Source organism: Cottoperca gobio, chromosome 15 (assembly GCF_900634415.1).
Source record: "Cottoperca gobio chromosome 15, fCotGob3.1, whole genome shotgun sequence".
In the NCBI taxonomy this organism is placed as follows: domain Eukaryota; kingdom Metazoa; phylum Chordata; class Actinopteri; order Perciformes; family Bovichtidae; genus Cottoperca; species Cottoperca gobio.
In genome coordinates this window covers 13,666,413-13,686,316 of record NC_041369.1, presented here as the reverse complement: position 1 = coordinate 13,686,316, position 19,904 = coordinate 13,666,413, and the positions used below count along the sequence as shown (strand labels likewise).

At 42.5% G+C, this 19,904-nt stretch overlaps 1 protein-coding gene across 1 annotated transcript; it reads right to left on the bottom strand.

Annotated features, from left to right (window-relative positions):
* Positions 1-5,821: 5,821 nt before the first annotated feature.
* sfrp5 (secreted frizzled-related protein 5) lies at positions 5,822-18,852 on the bottom strand. Its single transcript, XM_029450513.1, has 3 exons — positions 17,889-18,852; positions 10,560-10,637; positions 5,822-7,529 (listed from the first exon to the last, which is right to left on the bottom strand). Exons 1-3 carry the CDS (start codon positions 18,445-18,447, stop codon positions 7,201-7,203), a joined length of 966 nt encoding a protein of 321 aa, XP_029306373.1. The 5' UTR covers positions 18,448-18,852; the 3' UTR covers positions 5,822-7,200.
* Positions 18,853-19,904: the final 1,052 nt, after the last annotated feature.

Here is a 19,904-nt window from a genome sequence, read left to right as displayed (position 1 = left end):
CCACACTTCTGATTAAATATTTTCCATTGAAACATACTTTCTCCTGTTGCCCAAGTGCTCCGCTATGCCAAACATGTGCTGCTCTTTTCAAATGCTGGATCATGAATGTCCATAAACACTTCAAAGCAGAAGAACGATTGCTGTGAAGCTGGCTCGTGGACGCTGCATTTTGTGGGGTTATTGTTTTAGGCAGTGAGGGAAAGTACAGACCGTTTTTTGGACGCGCAATCTGCTCAGGGAAAGGAATCAGATAATTAGGCCTGTGCAGTCTGTGTTCACACCAAGGACAAATACCAATGGACATTTATGGTCTTTGGTAATTGCAGAATTGTGTGAATATTTATTGCAGTAGGCTTTCTTGTAAGAATCCTCACTAGTTCTTTGTGATATATTGTTAAATTTAATGCGTCTTTACATACAAACAATTCTCAACACTTTTGGAGACTTCCTGCGTCATCACAAGAGATATGGAGCTGTGCTTATGCCAAATCATTAAAACCTCATTTCCCTTGTTTCGTCAACCTGAAAGACAGAAGTAATCGCATCATTTCAGATTCTGTGCCAAACAAACATATTCATTTTTTCATTCATTATTCAAGTGATATTACAAGGTTGCTAATTGAATGCTGTAGATGTATTCAACTCTGAGGATAGTCCTTTAGTTAAATGCATGTCTTGTCATCTCAGTGGCCTATGTGATGATATCCTGGGATGTATTATAAGCAAAGCCTGGCAGAGGAGATGTGGTGAGGTGCAGAAATGGGTCAACGAAAAAATGTAACAATGAGAGAAGTTATTGTCTGACAAACAGAGGGAGTAAAGCACGAATATGGCTTGTCATCAGGGCAAGGAGCAGTAAAGATAAATATGAGAAGAGTGAGAGGTCAGTTGGCCTGAGGCTAAAGAGGTGCAGAGGAGAAAGGCAAAGCAGAAGGCAAAAACAGGCTAACTGTAAGTAGAGCTTTATGACTGCTTTAGTAAAGCCCAACAAGTCCGATTAAGATGTGAACACTTGTGTAAGTAAATCCAGCTTTTCTGTCATAATGGTGTATAGGGCTGGAACTGTGGGTCTATCAATTACTGAAAGACAAAAAAGTAGTTCTGTAATCCTGCTAACAGTTATAACTGCAGTATTATCTGCATACACCATTGATCCTGATTGCAGTAATCTTCAATTAAAATCATTTCAGATCCAAGACAGTGGATCTGTGCATCTTTTACAACCATCTATGTTTAGTTCTCTAGGGCAGATGGAAGACACTTGATAGCAGAGCAAGCAAGGGTAAAGGGACTATTTCTACCTAACAAAAGCAGAATGCCACCCAAAGACAGCCTCCCTGAGCCACACTGATCGTCATGGTCTGTTTGAAAAGACACTGACAAGTAGGAGATGGGAGATTATGTCTAATTAGTGGCCACAGTCGCACCTGACGAGACGGCCTTGTTTCTCGGGGTCTGATGGGGTGAGAGTTCACGACCTGACTGCCAAAACATGGAGGCTGCTAACCCCCAGCCACAGAAGAGGGCTTGACTCTGTGCACAATTTCATCAGCCTGCATGCCCACACACACACACACACACCAAACCACTTTCACCTCTTTCTGACCCTCCGCTCATCCCTGCCTGATCTTGACCTCTGCCGTTGTGTGTGTGTGACAAAAAGCGAGAGAGAGAGGTCAACAGGTCTCCAGTGAAACAGATTTATTTATTTGCTGAAGCTTGTGTTTCCAAACGGGTGTAAATCTGCACGCCAGCCAAGTGTTTGTCTGTGCACGTGGGTGTGTGTGTGTGAAGAATATGAACTTTTGTTTCCGCTTATGTGTTTATGTGTATGCCAATATTTGTTTTGTCTGTGCCTTTGCATCCTGGCACTCTCTCAATATAAATATACATGGAGGCGTGTTTGGCTGCACCTACGAGTATATCCTCTTTGATGTTTGTGTGTGCGATGGTGTCGGTGCGTGGGCGTGCGTGTGTGCTTTCCGGGCGGCTGTAAATCTCCAGACTGACATGTTGCTTCAGTAGGGAAACAGCAGGTTTGGGACACACTGATGGCCTTCACAGATGGCTTTAGGACCCTGCACATGGGAGGCCTTCTACTCCACCTATTAATTTATTCATTTTCCACTGCAGAGGAGACACTGAGGCCAATGTGATTGTTTCCGAGAGCCAAAGTCCCTTGAGAGCAGCATGGGTGTTTTCTTATCCAGTCCATTCTCCCCCCTCATTCTTTCCCTCCACCTCTTCTGTCCTCCTGCCCTTTTCCCCCAAGGTTGGAGCTGTGCGTGTGCGTGTGTGTGTGTGTGTGTATGTGTGTGTGTGTGTGTGTGTGTGTGTGTGTGTGTGTGTGTGTGGATCTAACCTTATCACCCTAGTGCCACAGGCTGACAGGCTTTGAATGTCATTGTCACGGTGCCATTGTGTTACTGAGTCAGTGTGGGGCACGAATCAGTACCAAGAAGAGGAAAGGCTACAATTTGCCTGTCACGTATTACTACTACTACTCACACACCATGTCTTGCATTTTATGTGGATGTGATAGAAAGCAGAGAGGTGTTCGAGAGGGATTGCAATTCGATTGCTATCAGATTAACGAAAGATGATTGAATCAGTCAGATTGCAATTTCTTCAAAACGTCAGCATAGGATACACCTGTGGTTCCTTTTTCAAAGCTCCACACTACTCACTCAGACCGTGGTGTAAAATAATACTATGTAAAATGACGCATTAATGTATCACAGAGAGCTGCAAATTATCCCTCTAAATCTGAAGAGCAGTGATTTATTATTCCACATGCTTCGTCAAATGGTTGAAATTCCGCATGGCACTGGTTTAGGAATTGCATTACTTTATTATAATTCATATTCATCACAACTAAGAAAAATTACTCAGCTACCTGATACTGACTTTTTTAGCTCAGGCAAGTATGAAGGCAAATGAGAGCAATGTTATGGAAAGTGGCCTTCTCACTGTGTGTACAACGTGTAGAAAGGTTCTCTTACTTTATTATAGGGAGAAATAATTCCCTGGCTTGATCTAGGCCTTTTAAAGGGAGTCTACACGGCACACTTAAGCACATCAGCAAACACACACACACACAAAAACACGCACACACACACACACACACACACACACACACACACACACACACACACACACACACACACACACACACACACACACACACACAACGAAACTCAACATCTTTAATGCATTTTACTGAGCAAGGCAGGCCAAGGCTCGGAGCCAGTACAGTCCTTCTGTCCATGTCCTGCTGTTTCCACCCTCGCTCACTCCCTTCTTCAAAATGAATGTAAAACTCTCTCCGTCCTCTCTTCCTGTAGACAGGTGGTCTCGTGGTTCAGACCAGAAGGATGTTGGCTTACTGTCTAATGCTGTTTTAATGGTACCTTGTGTGGTGGGTAGAGAGAGGCATGCTGCAGCTAATAGAAATTCTCCTGACCCTCCAGAAAGTTATATAATGGTCTCTTTCTGTTGAGGTAGACTAGTCAAATCTGATTAGTGTGTGGTGTGTGTGTGTGTGTGTGTGTGTGTGTGTGTGTGTGTGTGTGTGTGTGTGTGTGTGTGTGTGTGTGTGTGTGTGTGTGTGTATGTGTATGTGTATTAATGTTTAAGTTAAAAGAAGATAAGAACAGCTCTATCAACAACTTTGTCCTGTTACATTATCTAAAAGTAATAAAGTGATCTTTTGGATCTGTCTTGTTTTTATAAATGAGCTGGTAACAATTTCAGTATTTTATAGCCTTTTTACTTGTACTAAGAGAAATGTAATTTGTTGCCAATGCACAATGTCTAAAGACAATGGAGTTCAAAACATCAGCTGTAAATGTCAGGCTTTTTTTTGTCTGTTGTTCAGAATCAAAGAGCGAGGGCTTTCTTCCAGACTCTCTCCACACAGGCTGAAATATTGAGTGAAGTCCCAACATTTTATATTGAATATTGGATCATTGGGAAAGTTAAATCCAAAAGAAAAAACTCCTGGAATGAACAGTACATAATAATAGTTTTCAACCATTTTTAACAGTGTGTGAGTGACCGTTGAGGTGTGTGTGTGTGTGTGTGTGTGACAGCCAGACAGACAGACGGCCACTATTCAACTGTGAAAAAGGTGATGCTTATCAGCACACTGCAATAAAAACAGACAATGTGGCCATTCTTCTACAATGTGTGTGTGTGTGTGTGTGTGTGTGTGTGTGTGTGTGGTAGTGATGCCCTTTCTGCACTACATTTCTGTAACTAATCAGTGTTATAGTTCATGTATGTTTGATGGAACTGATGCTTGTTTGAATGGAGGTCTCATTGGGGGAAAGTGAGACAATGGGAGCTTGTAGTCAAACCTTTCCCAACATGTGCGTCTCTTGTGTGTTTTTTTTTACTGTATGTGTGTCACTGGTCCCTCATCAGGGCCTTATTAACTTCACTAAGTGACCTTTGAGGAGGTGCTGACGGGTGTCTGTGGGACCCAGCCAAGTTTCTTCCCCGTCTCCTTTTTCACCTTCTCTCTTTTTTGTCTTCCTCCACTTTGAGTTCACTGAATTATTACATGAGAGCTGATCCAACCCTGGTCAACACTTTCCAACAAAAGCTTCTCCACCTGCATGGAATTTTAATTTCTAGCTCAGTGTTTATCGCGTTTGAGCGCTCCCAGAGAATTTGTAGGTTTTGAGACTCCAATAAAGGAAAGCCTTGTCCAACACGTGTATACCCATTATCCCTTTCCCCTCTTGTTTCTGTCATTCCACGGTCTAGAGACAGAGTGTGCATTATCTCCACAATCAACTGGAAATAGGTCATTACTCTACTGGCGTTCACGCTTCGAGCAGTCTCCAAAAGTCTCCTACATTTCGGGAATTATGGGCGGAAGACAATAAACATCGTACAATGTCACAATCGATCCATCTTGTATGTTGGAGCACAAAGATGCCAAATCCTTTTATTGCAGTGAATGAGTCGTGTGTGCGTCTCGAGTGATTAAGGTCTGGGTGGTTTTGATAAAGTTGGTCAGCTACATTGCAGCCTGCTGTCTGTCTGCGTCACCCCTTTACTCTTTAACATTAAATACTTGTGCTTTTATTGCCCAGGCTCTGTGTAAGACTGTGCCCAGTGTGGATCTGGAAGACTTTGGCATTGCACAGAGCGTAACAGAGGTTTTCCCCTGTGAAAGGAGAAATGAAGGTGCAGGGCAGGCCTTGCGAACTCTCACATTACTTTGTGTAACCTCATGTTTTTGGAAAAACTGCAACTTCGATTGGAACATTTTCAAAGTAAATTAAATAGTGTACATCAATACAAATCAATTTTACATTTTAAAAAGATTTCAAAAAGGTTTTTTAATTTATGTTTGGATGATATGTTGGATTGAAAATAGTAAAATTGAAACATTTCATTTTCTATTAATGCCATGGCTTGCATCTGATTGGCTGGTGGGAACAGTTTAATTTGCAGTACACTTCTTATTACTTTAATATATTTTAAATGAAAAACTATTAAGCATTTACACAAACCCAGGAGAACTACATTTCTTCTCTTTTTTTAAGGATATTCTTTGGGCTTTTTGCCTTTAATGACATTATATCTGAAGACAGACAGGAAATAATGGGGAGAGAGAGGGGATGACATACAGCTAAGGGCCAGTGGTTGGATTTTGAACCCGGGTCATTGCGATAAGGGCTGAGCCTTAGTACATGGGTCGCCCGCTCTACCAGCGGAGCTATCGTACTCATGAGAGTGTGTCTAAGTATGCACTTATGCATTTTCTCAGCCAAGAAAACATTCTGTGATTAATTCAGAAGAAGATGGATGAGTGTGTACTTTGTGGTTTAATCACAATGATAAAGAAATAGCATATTTCAAAAAAATATTCTTTATAAAAATTTCAAATATATTTTATTCATTTACTTTTTTTGTAAAACAAAGTCGTATTTCAGTAACAGAACTACTTACAGGTTAACTGATTAGAAAATATGGTCAAAGTTAAATTTTCATCTTTTATTGCTACAGCAACAGTGAATTCAGGTGCTATGTCTGTATGGATGATTCCTGCCTTCATACGATAGTAGTTTAACTGAAGCAAATTCAAAAATGTAAGTACAAAACAAATAAACATTTGAAGAGTGATAGTGAAAAACAGCGAGTACCAGAGACTTATCAACCCAACATTGTTGGTTCTGTCCACAGTCTCTTTCTCTCTCTTTCTTTCTCCACTTGTTTTCAGGAAGATGTCTTCACTGCCTTAACCTCATTCTCTCTCCAATTGTAAAAACAAAAAATATTCAAGTTTCCCTCTTTCAGGCCACAAAAAAACGTTGCTGTACAAAGTCAGTGGAAGCATCATCCAGTCCGCCAGTCTGTCTCGTTCCATCGGTCTTCTTTCCCAGAGGGGATACAAGAAAAAAGCCCAGTTTCTAATCATCTAGTATTCATCTGAATTACCTACTTTTTACATTATTAAAACACAGTTAGGTGGATCATCTATATGTCTCTGCTTTGATGTTGTTCCTGGGAGCTCTGTGCCAGTGTGTGCACTGGCCCATTGCACAGCCCACTTGTACTGTAGCGTATCATTTCTCTCAGCTCGTTTTACACGGAAACAAACCCTGCCATCCCACTCAGCTCCCTTTCCATTCTGTCAGTTTATAATCATTTCATTATTGAACTTGTTTTCCCTCCGATAGTTGCCTCAAATCTTTAGCTTCCCATTTCTTAATGCCACTGTCTTGATAAAGTTGCTGTAAGATATCATACAAGTTATTTGGTCTACTATATCAGAAGAGGAAATTGTTAAGGAAGATACCTATGAAATCGCAGGGGGTCGATCAAAATGTCTGCCGTTCTCGGGAAACAAAATTACATCACCCAAATCGTTATAAAATCTGTGGTTTCTTTGGGGCTTTTATTATGTGGAGGGAGCTGCAGAGTTTGCAGCTTTTTTCCCTCTCCAACATTAACATGTCTGATTCATCTAAGCAGATCTGGACGAGCCCCTTGACAACCTGATTCATGTTAAAGCTGAGAAAATAAAAGCTTGGCTGCCCTGCAACCCCTTGTAGGACTATGTAGTGGGCTGGTAACATATTTTGCAGGGATCTGGGGTTCAGGGACGCAGAATTTGCATCTATCTGGAACAAGGTAGAATGTGGAGAGCGATTGTGGATTGTGTGAACAGTGCAGCGAGCCGCGTCACTGGAAGACGGTGTGATAGGTGGGACACTGATGGGACTTCATGTACTTGATTGCGAACTTGAGCTCCTTGCTCTTCTTGTCCCACTTGTGAATGGACATGAGCAGCAGTTGTTGGTCCACTTTGCGGCCCATGATGAGGAAATTGGAGCCCAGGCTGTCCAGCTGGGAGCACGGGCAGTTGGCGCCATTCTTGATGTACAGGGTCAGTTTCTTCAGGTCCTTTTTCCTCAGCACTCCCTGCTTCAACACTTTCTTCTTCTTTTGTGCCGCAATCAGCTTCCGATCCCCCTTCTCCTTCTTCACCTCCTTGATTTTCATCTTCAGGGCTGAGGAAGAACAGAAAGAGACATATTTAAAATCTTTATTTTATTCTATAAAACAGATATTTACACCGAGAAGTTGTTAATGTGTCACTCTGACTCCCCTGTTCCTTTCTACTGTGAGCAGCTGTGACATTTCTTTTTCCTGCAAACCAGCTATGAGCTCTGTCTGCTGTGCCAAAGAAGCAGCTATTTTACAGCTCTCCTGAGTATCATAATTTAAACTCTCCTGCAGCGTATAAAAACTGCATCCTGTGTGTGTGTGTTTGTGTGTCAGGAAAAAAACAACCTAGAAATGAAAAGAAGGACATGTTTTTGGCGTTACAACCTTTTTTTGAAGCAAGTTAAGGTCAATTCTTAAGCCCCTTGAGAGTGAGTCCAAGTAGCAATTATTTATAAGCAAATTGCAAGAGTAAATAGTCAAGATGCAAGTCTCTGAATGCTGACCATTAAAATGACATGGTAACATTTTTTGTTTACATATCTGAGAAGTCCCTTCAGTGCATAGGCCTAATAATTCAAATGTGCATGCTGCCTGGCTATGTCCTGTTTTTTTGTTTTTTATACATGATTTTACCATTTAAAACTTGGGACCTGCATGTTTTTGCTTTCAAGTCTCAATTAAAATCTTTAGGGAGTTATGTTTGAAGTAAGTTAGGTCTCACAGCAGTCAAAACTGGTTTGTCTCTATATCATTTTCTAAGTAACAATCACTTTGTAGTCAGATGTAATCAATTTGTATGTCTCATCCTCCTCTATTGAGATATTGTGCTCACTTTGTGCTTACAGTCCTGTAGTTTTACAAGAAAAAATACAGAACAGATAACCTCTGTACACTGTTAGTATATACCAGTTTATCAACTTAATGAAGTTCTAACTTGAATCTCCCGTTGAGTCTCGTGTTTATAAGTTTAACATGTGAGAGATTAAAATTGAACTGCCAAGCATTTGAGAGAGGAATTCTCTGGGTGAACATTTTGACAGGTGAAATTAATCATTGGCCATGCAAAGGTATGAAGCATCGCTATGTACCCTAACCCAAGCCTGTTGGAATATTGCCATTTCACTTCTCGCCTGCATAAACATCCCTCGGTACACTCTGATACGTATACACAGTACAGGCGAAGCGATAGCATGTTCAAGAAGGAATGTGTGTGTTGAGTTGCTTTTCATCCGCATCCTGATTCACATCCAGCTCCCTCACTGAGGGCGTGTGTTTGTATGCTGCATTTGCGTGCCTGAGAGTGTGTGTGTTTTTGTGAATGAAGGCATTCATGTGCATGTGTGTGTTCAGTAAAGATAGGAAAGATAAAATAATTTCCTTCCCTGCTTCAACTTTGAATACCCACTCGTATTCAGTCGTAAGTGATGCAGGGGGGCTCACTGTGCAACCTGGCCAGTATCCTTGTGACAAGCTGTGCCCACGTCTTTATACAAACTCACTTTCTTTAAAGTGAGCCAAGTGGCGTAGCGGTAGGAGGAGAGAGAAGTGTACTGTCGTTTTGAGGAAAAGCAGGTTTTTGTTTAAGCTAAAGAAAGCAACCTCTCCTACCAACCAGGTGTAGGTTTCATGTCCGTGCCCTGCCAGACTCACTTCCCTCACCCTTTCTTTTCTACTCTTGTCATTTGTGCTGTGCTGCAGGATGGAACAGCAAGGTATGTGGAGGGATCAAACATCAAAAGTAGACCGTAATAAAACACGCAGTATAAAATTCTCCCAGGGCAAACCAAAGATGAACAGGTTACAACATTCATGAGGCGTGAGATCAAGCTGTAATCTGCCATCGCCCTATAGAATAACATTGTAGAGTCATTCTTGCCATGATCTCCAGATCCATATGTCAAGATTATCTACTCATCCTCATCCAGTCACATAATTCATTTCATTGGCTCGCTCTCTGCTTTCACATATAAGCATATTTCATTTTAATGAACAGAATGAATCTGATCCCTGAAAAACAGCCATATGTTGGGAGATTGAGATATGTAATCCTGAAATGAATCAAACAAATAGATATCTGTGATTCAGTAGTCATGATTAATTATGGGGATGAGCCTACAGTATGCTTTGGCTGCAGCTCAGAGCGTGAGCAATGTGCACAAAGATGTATTTTGTTGTTGTTGTTGGATGTGATGTTTTAGGCATTTATTAATTTATGATTTCTAATGGATCATGTGCTATGTATACAAACCATTTCGTAGGTTTAGGTGATTGCCAGAAGATAGTTTGCGAAACTTTGATTTTCTTTAAACTGCAGACATTTCCTCCGTGGGACACTACAGCATAGAACTATGTTATATTTTCAGCACCAGTATGGCCACATTTCATTTTCAATTACACTACTCTCACTAATCTGTTCAGAAACATAAGCCATGTTCTCCATGAGTCTCCCAAGGTTATGAGCTTTTTTGTCACCATTTCCAGTTCAGTGCTCAGAATCTTATGACCAGAGAAAATAGAGAGCAGTATATCATTAACTCTAAAGACTGGGGCAATAGTCCATGCAAGCAGAAATTCAGCTGCCGTGGAGTATGATGGGCCAAAAGCCTCGACGAGCAGAAATAATGGAATAATTATGTTCTGGCTTTGTGTGCAGGTCGTTACTGTGGTGAAACTAGAATGCGGCAAAGTAGAAAGTTGAGAAAACGTTGTTTAATGGACATCGGGGACTGGAATCTGTTATATTAATTCATCAATTTATGTGAAGAAAAGGGTTATGCAAGCAGAAGGAATAGTTCAAAATGAATGTGTGTTCTGCTTGTTCATGTCTGTGCTCATTTTTACTATTTTCCACAAATACCCACAAACATATGGTTTAACGGAACATGAAGACAATATCTGCTGCAATTTTAATTTTTGTGCCACCTGCAGGCAATGAGTGTTACAGCTGTAGTTTTTTTCTGCTTAGGGCCCCACAAAGACAAACCAGCCCTGCTGTGCATTAAACTACCCCTCCCCCAACCCCCCTTAGTGTACTCTACAGTATGTGTCTATACAGTATATGCAGCTCCCACTCTTTCGTTGATGGTACTTACCAAAGTCACTGGCGCAGTAATGCTCCATGATGTTGTCTGCTTTCAGCTCATTGTCACACGGAGGGCACACCTTCGACACTGAGGGGACAGAACAATAATTTGTCATTAGAAACTACACATAATCACATTTCTTATGGTTCTATTAAGGCCAGATTAGCTCATATCTAACGGCCTTAGTTGAGGTCAGTGCCAAAAACCAAAGCCGTGTCGGTATGAAATCGTTAAGCCCTGAGCACTTTTGAGGTACTTATTTGCAGCCCCCCTGCTCTTGTCAGATGCTATTTACTGCAGAACGAATACACAGTCCAGCAACCTGACTGATGTTTGCCCTGCAATTAAACTGGACAAAATGTTTTTATTCTGGCCCTTGTATATTTTGATGGTGCAGGCGTGGTCTTGGCTGTGCAGAAAGGTAAACGCTGCTGCTGCAGCAGGAGCAGCTGAACATGGTGAAAAGTGTTTCAGTACATAGCCAGCTCTTAGGCCACACAGCAACCACACATTGTGAAACAGCAAGGGGAAACCGAAGCAACAAGTTCAGTTTATTTTTAAGTCAAAATTTATGGTCATGCCTGCTTTGCTCCAAAGCATGTTTATCCTCTCTAACTTTGATTTGGGACATGATTGTTGTTATTGTGCACCATAACATCATAAGAGAGTAGGACAGGCCCTACATTAAGGCTTTTATATTTGTTTACAGCTAAATATTGTTTGTTTCTACTGCAGAAAACTGTCAAAATATGCTTGGATATATGATTAATTATCATTACATTTGATTTAATCATATATTCTCACCCATAACTCTTACAAAACGTGCTTTTAAAGCCCTCAATCTCAGTCACATAAATACACAAAGACATGCTTCATACTGCCTTGCATTTTTCTCCAAATGCTCTTCAATATAAAACTTTATTACAACAATAACTACATAAACTCCATGTAATCCAAGAAGGGCTGTTTGTAGCTGTACCCATGTAATCAGTCCACTCATCCACAAAACAGAGCATATGGGGCCTATCGAGAGAACAAGGTATACTATTAGAAATGGTCAGAGGAGAGAAGGATGTGGTATAGAAGTCTTCCCCACACCACATATATACACCAACAGGGCAGAGACATATCATAAGCAGCCTTTTTTTGGGAAGTCTGCTTATAGGGGAGCTAGTCATTCACTCACCGCAATATCCAAAATATGTTCAGATCTCTCCCCCCTTTCTGTTTTCCTGTGTGTCTCAAACACACCCAGGATTATCCTAGCACAGTCCAGTCCAGGCCCTTAGGTTAAAAGTCAGGGTTCAAAGGTTATCACCCCAGCCCAAACCTCAGCGTCTGGGCAGATAATGAGAGGGGTCAAAGTTTAGCATGCTTCGCTGCTCGGGTCGTGGGGAGGTGAACCCCCTAACTACCACTGAGTGCATGGATGCGCTCGTATATGTGTGTTGGAGAGAGTTGAACCATGTTCTTGTAGAGTGTCTGCCAGTTTTTCCTTCTCTGAGGTTTCCCATGCATTCACAGGCGGGAGACCTGCGAGGCCTACCTACAGGGTCAGGCCTCTTAATTGTCTGGTGCTGACATAAAGCCTGGGACAAGAGCACGGAAACTCACGCACACACACATATCAAGAGATGCCAAGACTCTGGATTTGTCTGTTTTGAATGATTCCCTTGAAACTGTTACTTCTTATTCAGACTCCACGGTAATTCATTCTGGTTTCACAGGGGTGGTATGTTGGCAGGTGGCCCGGTTGCGTTGATGCCAGAGCATGTGTCAGGAGAAAGCAGCCCCTACATGAAACTTAGTTGAGCTTGGACCGAAAACCACCATTTGGATGCCGCTGAGAAATCAATTACGTGACGACTGCCCTCATCACGTTCTGCTCTCCGTCGGGGGAATCACCTTCATGTTCTAATGGGAATCTCTGCTGTGTGGCTTGGTGTGCTTTTTTTTCCTGGACACATTTCTACTCAGCAAATATTTTGACATTAGGTCATTCATGTATTTTGCCATCATCTCAAAGCAGTTTAGGAATTTTTGTGATTGAATTGTGAAACTTATGATCTTGCTTTGGTTGACTTTGGACTTGACCGCCTCTTGTGTCCTGCTTTTCGTCATGCTGCGTGCTGGGTTATGGACTTCATCACAGAACCTTAAATGTGTCCATTCACAGTGACGGATGATATAATATTGTCTCTCAGAGCTGCTGTTCTGCAGGATGAGGAGGTTGGGAGTTGATGATTTAGGGTAGGAGGAAAAGGATAATGGGAGTAGGGTGAGTAAGGAGGTGGTCTGTTGGAAAGCCCTGCTGTTAATCTTCAAACAGCAAGCCAGAGTGGAAATGATGTACGGCAAGAGTCCAGTAATTTAACTGCACAACTTCACTTAGTCATAGCTCTGAGGTTAATATAACTTTCTCCATTCCATCCTTCCCCTGTTGTATCTTTTGTTTCTTGTCCCCCCCCTCTCACTCTTTTTCTCCTCTCTTTCACATAACCTGGTTTTCCATCTAAGTATCGTCAAATTAGAGAGGCTGATTGAAAACGTCCAAAGGCAACAACATCTCGAGTGTTAGAAAAAACTTCTTAAACTTGCCTGAACAACTTTTGATGTTAATGATAAAGAGGTGAAAAGTAATTTGTCAAATAATGACAAACGTTTGGAGTAGAAGGTCGCATAAAGACTGAAATGTTGTTGTCTCTAAAATATTTGTCAGCTGTGCCCTACAAAAACATGACATCACAATGGTGATGGTCACATGGTCATTTTCCTGTAATTAGTTGGTGCAGTATGAGAATTAATTTTCATTAATTTTAATTCACAAACCTCAATTGTGTTCATCACTAAGTTGATAAGACACACACGTACAGGGGTATTTTTGTAAACAGACTTTTACTTTTGTTTTCAAAATAAATCCTTTGCAGGTGAAAACGCAAAGAAACATAATTGAGGCGCTGTGAGCCAGGTTGAGCCGCACACACTCCGGCAAACTTGGCGGTGGGGTCTGTGTCAGGGGAGTGTTGGCTGTAGCAGTGACCTCCATAGCGCAATAGCTCTGTTCATCAATATAGTGGATGAGTACATTCATGTGTAAAGATGTAAAAAGTCCTGTTAGCGAGGATATTTGGCCACGCCCGCCGTACATAGATGTACTTATGCCGCTGTCGCAGCACAGGTTGCCTCATTAGTGGCGCCTCACAAAGGAAGGTGCACGCTCTGTTTTGCACATCTACACGGCAACACTAAAAACGGAGTTTTCCAAAAGCCCCGTTTTCAGTCACCTAAAACGCTGCTTGGGTGTGGACGAAAGACCAAAACTCAAAGTAAAAGCTACGTGTACAAAAATACTCGTTTAGGTGTGGACAAGGCCTTAAATAGTAAATCCTTCCCATTAATCTCAAGCTCAACACAAACACTGTAAATCACATTTAATGTTTGCTCGTTATACAAATGCGTGTCTTTGTTACAGTTCGTGCAAAATGAAGAGCTTCTGCTCACTTTTTCTCTCCCACATACACTCACATATCTTCACATCTAACAATATCGTCATCCAATCTCCTGCCGTGTCCTGTGCCTCATCCCCTGCAGCCTGAGCATCACAGCAACTTTTATGGGAAGAACGTTCAATTTAAAGTATGCGCGGGTCACTATCTCATGCCTCATTTGGGCCCTTTAAGTTACGAGCAGCAACACTTATGACATAAAACGGTACTGTGCAAGGAGATGAAATGCAGCGTGTGATTTATGTCGGAGGGCCTAACATCTGTTTAAATGCAGCATGCAGACGGACAGAGGAGGACTTAAATACGGCCCACAGGCAGCCCCCGGGGCCTCTAAAACACAGCATGCTCCTTGCATCTGTAGGAATCCTATACAGAAGAGAAAATACATTCTCAAAAGGCCGAGGCAGTCTTCCATGCACAGAGCATTGGATCACATTTTCCCTTTCATATAGCAGCCAGGGCCACATGAGTAGCGCCCATTGTGCTGCTGGGGACCTGACAGTGCTGCCTGTCTCCTTTAGCACGGTTGTAACTTACACTAGCCGCATCAATGAGTACGGCGAGGACAGACAATATCTTTCACACCATGCAATTTCAACAACTTTCAGTGGACAACGTGCATATTGTTTTGAAGAGCAATTTCTTCGGAAACATGCAATTTGAGTTATGGAGTTTCCCTCCATGCACTTAAACCGACGGTGCAGAATCCTATCTACACCTATCATACCTGTTGATTTGCTGATGCTGACAGCAGCTAAAGGTAGCATCATTTAAAATGTGGAATTGATGGGTGGCATTAACTGTGCTCTGCCTGACAGACTGAGCTCTGGCCTTTTCTACTCCATGGATGCCTGTGCCCTCTTCTGTCAGCAGTCTGCTTGTCTTCTCTGGTATAATACCTACAGACTTGTGTTTCACATAATCACACCCCATGGGCCCCTGTTACACACACACATGCCAAAAAACATCCACAGACACAACCTGAGCTCAGGTGGCGGTGGTGTTCCTCTTAGTTTTGGCTATGACAGAAAGGTGGAAAGTGAATCTGACTCTGTACTGTTAGTTTCCACAGGAGCACTCGAACCGTGCTATATCATGTAATTGCAGAATAGCTCAGATAGCATCAGGGCCTCCCAGACAGGCAGAGCAGCAGGTAGAACACTTCATTCCTGTGATTGATCCAACTCCCCAAGATTCACCTGGATTACCTCATATGATCCTGTGTGAAGAGAATCATCCGTGTCCATTGACACAGAGAGTTCCCAGGGAACTCACTTCTAACAATTCTTAGCTGAAACTCCTTTTTATTATTGCTGGCTGTGTGTGTGTGTGTGTGTGTGTGTGTGTGTGTGTGTGTGTGTGTGTGTGTGTGTGTGTGTGTGTGTGTGTGTGTGTGTTTTAGAGCCAAAAGCTTGTCCTCAGGATGGCCTCATCGGCACATCTGAGAATCTCTGGTTCTCAACAAAATGTCAGTGACTGAGCCTTCAGGCTAGAAGTGATATGGGCTCACTCTCAGTTTCAAACACACAGACACACACGTACACGAGCACACCCTCAAATGTAATTGTTAAACGGCACCAATATTCCATTTCTTTTTTTATTCTTTAAACATCTCTGCACAAAAGTGCTTAACAGCAAAGATCCCTTTACATATTTGCACTGATCTCGCACCCCTCTCTGTAATCTACAATCTTTCAAACATTATTTGATTAGATAGAATCAACAAACAGTTGCCTGTTTGAGGAGGTGACAGATGAAGTTTAAGCCGCCTCCTTCTCAGGGAGCATGTAAGAGAATGAGTTATGGCTCTGCAAAGCCAAAGTGTCACATAGTTGATACTCGTCCTACAAAAACAGAACAGCCATTTTCCCTAATGGAATAAGTCGGCTCTCCATTAATTCATCAGAGAGCCCTGAAACTCTTTTTTATTTGTATTTTTTATCAGGGTAGATAGTTGTATATCAATATATGCTGCGAACATTAATGATACAAAGCAAAGATATGTCACACAACTTATGTTTGATGGGACTAAAATGATGTTTTGGCATTAATGGGTTTCATTTTCAGCGCTAAATCAGTACAATACATCAAGTTAAGGAAAACACATTTACTATACATATTAAATGAAATACAGGAACGCAGGAAGATGTCAACCAGAGTAGATAAGAACTGGCGATAAATGGTTAAAGGCAAAAAGTGAAATAATGAGAATAATAAACCTTTTTTCTTCGAGTCTTTATTGAAAGCAGAGAGGCAGACACTTTTTGTGATGCAGGAAGCAGCTTTTCTCCAATTCTACACTCAGTCTGCCTCTCTTTACTCTCCCGCTTCCCTCTCCTTTCACTCCTCTCCATTCAGCTCTCTCAGGGACAATAAGACTTTAGCCATTCTTATTCTCTGACTGCCTCTCTTGTCCTGTCATGTCGTCTAATTAGTGGGAGCTCAGTAATTGGCCTTCTAGCTAATTGGCCTGCTGGCTGCCAGACACGACAAAGGCATAGCAAGCTGGGACACAGTGGGGACTGTCCCACTCCACTGTCTAAAGACTCTCATCAACTCCCTCTCTCCCCCTCTCAGCACTGACTGCTTTTGTTAAGAGGCTGCTTAAGTAGCTGCGGTGCATACACACACATGCACACACCTTTTTCTCTCTATTTAGTTCCCACTCACCCGCTCACAGCTCACTATTGGCCCATCTGTCTGTTCTCCTGTGAACAATTATATAATATGTTTACATTTTTTGTCTATCAAATCTCTTAAAAATCCCAATGTAGTAATTTCCTTTCTAATTTCATACATCTTGGGTTTATTTACTCATTTATTGACACTATGCAGACCAGCTTTTGAGTTGTATGCATGACAGCTTTGAAATAAGACATTCTCCATTCACTCAGTTGTTGGATTGACTGATTAGCTGTTGATGGATGTCTGCTGATAAAGGTGTGTGCGTGTATGCATGTGAGACTGTGTCACCTTTTCATTTGAGATGTGTTTAACGTCACAGTCCATTAATCTTAACCCGCCGATCTGCCCGTCGGAGTGTCTCAGTCTCCTGTCTCTCGCTCTCAGCCAGTCTCTGTCCCTGCCTGAGGGGTATGTGGATGACAGGAGCCGTCCTGAACTGTCTACTTACTCAAGAACTTTCCCCTGTAGCCTCTTCCTGCTCCTGTCTCCCTCACTGACTCTGGATAGTCTCTCACTTAAACTTTATCTGTCATCATTGCAGTGTTGCAGCAGCCATATGAGCCTCACAGCCGTTTTCAGGCTCTCACTGTTTCTGACTCTGCAGGCTCTTAAACACTTGTCTATCTTAGTAATGATGTTAGTGGGAGTCCTGAACTTTACAATGCAGACACTATTGTGTTATGTTTGCATTTCTGTCTACACAACACAAGTCATAGTGTAGCAGTAACTTAATCTTTTTGATGACAATTATTGAATTTTTTAACCTATTGAAAATAATTACTAATCTTGCTTACTAAAATGCATGAGTCATCATTAAATTGAACTGATTTGTACCTGATTTGTTTGGGGCAGAAAGTCAAAGAGCTACAGCAGCATGCGTTTTATGCTGGAAAAGTTCTATTTACTGATTTATTCGACTTGAATTGATTGTAAATTGTAGTTTGCTGAGTTTGACTCTTGACATTTTGTATTTTGAGAGGACATTAAAATTAAAGTTTGCAAAAAGCTAACATTTGACATGTTGTTAAAGCATTATTTCAACTTCTTTAGGGATCATACTAAAATGAAAGTTATGTGATTTTGTGTGTCATTATGCTTGAATGAGGCTGTGTGTTAGAGTCGGTGTATGTGTACATAGCTGCCCTACCTGGTGGCTGGGTCGCGTGGTTCCCAGTGAACTGCATGGGGATGCAGAGGTCGTTATCAATGGGAAACTTATCACAAGTCAGCATCTCTGGCCAGGGGAAGCCGTAGGTCTCCATCACCGGAGCACAGCTGTCCCTCACGGCCTCACACAGCGAGCGGCATGGATAGATGGGCCTGTCCAGGCACACCGGTGCAAACAGCGAGCACAGGAAGACCTGGGTATCAGCATGGCACCGTTTGGCCAGGAGAGGCACCCAGCTGCCCGCCTGCTGCTTGACCTCTGGCATGGTCTCATGGTCCAGGAGGTTGGGCAGCCTCATCTTCTTGTAGCCCACGTTGTGGCACAGGCGCAGGTCAGCTGGTATGTCCACACACTGGGGCTGCTTGGTGTAGAAGCGGCCATTGTGGAAGTTGTCCGACTGCCAGCTGTAGTAGTCGTACTCGTCTGCGGCCGAGACGGTGAGGAGTAGGAGGAGGAGGGAGAAGAGCGACAGGCCCAGTGCCAAGCTGAAGGAGCCCTGGGTTAATGCCCACCTGGGGCTCTTTTGTCCGTGTGCCATGCCTCTCTGAGCCCAAACCAACAATTCAAGAAGGTTGTATCCAAAGTCTCCAAAGTGAAGACAAAATGCAGAGAGAAGAGAGGAACAAGTGGGGCAGTCGTACAAGCTGTAATCCCTTTTTTTGTCCTGAGTATGGACGCCGTGGATTGAAAACAAAGTGTTTAATTCCCTTCTTCCCTGGAGAGTCAGCCCTTTAAGCCTCCCTAAAACACCTCCCTGTATGTGTGTGTATGTGAGCCTCAGGTAGTGGAGTGGGGAGGCAGCAGTCAAGGGTGAGCACACCAGTAGGACTGCTGATTTTCTATCTGTCCCTGTTCACAATTTCTCACTCTCCTTCCCTCTCCCTCTCTTACAACTGTCTCCAGCCCTCCTCTGCTCTCTGTCTATCAGTCTGTAGCTGTAATGAGAAGTACCTTAGGTTTTAAGAGGCAGTGGTAGCTGTTCTCTGTGGCTGCCTGCCCCCCTAGCAGGCTCCCAGACCACTCATCTTCCTACTGGCCTCCCCTGCACTCAGTCACAACAGCATCATCCAATCACAACCCTGGGGGAGGCTCCCATTCCTGACACTCCTCCTTCCCCTTGTCCTCGACAAAACCCCTCCTCTACAACAAGTTAACATGAGTGAGAGAGTGAGAGAACAAACTATAGCAAGATTTTTATATGCATCTCTCTGCACAAGATTCTTTGGTCAGAAGCACACCCACAAACACTCAGAGCAGACATTGTCAGCCTCTTACTCATTCTGTTTTTCTGATTGTTTTTCATTTATAAACGTTCTGCCCCTCTTAAATTTACTCATCAGAGGATTATCAAGATCCCTGCACATTGTTCCAAATAACAAATGATGTATGCTTGCCATTCAAACCTACTCACTTCATTAGCTCAAAACAGTTTGGTGTAACAGTCTTCTGGAAACTTACTCACACGCACATGCTCAAGCACAAATGTAAGTGTGAGAAATCCAGGAGAGGAAAGTGAATGAAGTGGGTGGGAAAAAGCTTCAATGAGGTTACTTAGTGTGAGTTGTGTAGCTACAGGTGGCTAGGTGGTTTACCCGCGCTATGGTAGTTATGCTAATGTGTATGTTAGCTGTGAATAGAGGCACGCTGCCCCTCTGTCTCTTTCTATCAGTGCCACTGACACAGTGAGGGCCTTTGCCTTGGCAGAAAATTCACATTCAGATTCAAAGAGCAGGATGTGGGATCGCTGGCTCACATGGAGGGTGTTCTTGCATCTTGCATTTGATCTACGTCACACTTTAACGCTTTTCCTAAAATTAATGGGCTTTTAATACAGAGTTTGTTTGCTAGTGCAAACTGACATTCTGACATGATGAAAGAATTGTTGGGACACAATCTGGATCATACTGCAGCAAGATACTGCTGACACTTGAGATGAAGTGAAAAGATTTTGGATTATTATTATTTTCATTATCTGTATGTGGCAGTGCAAACAAA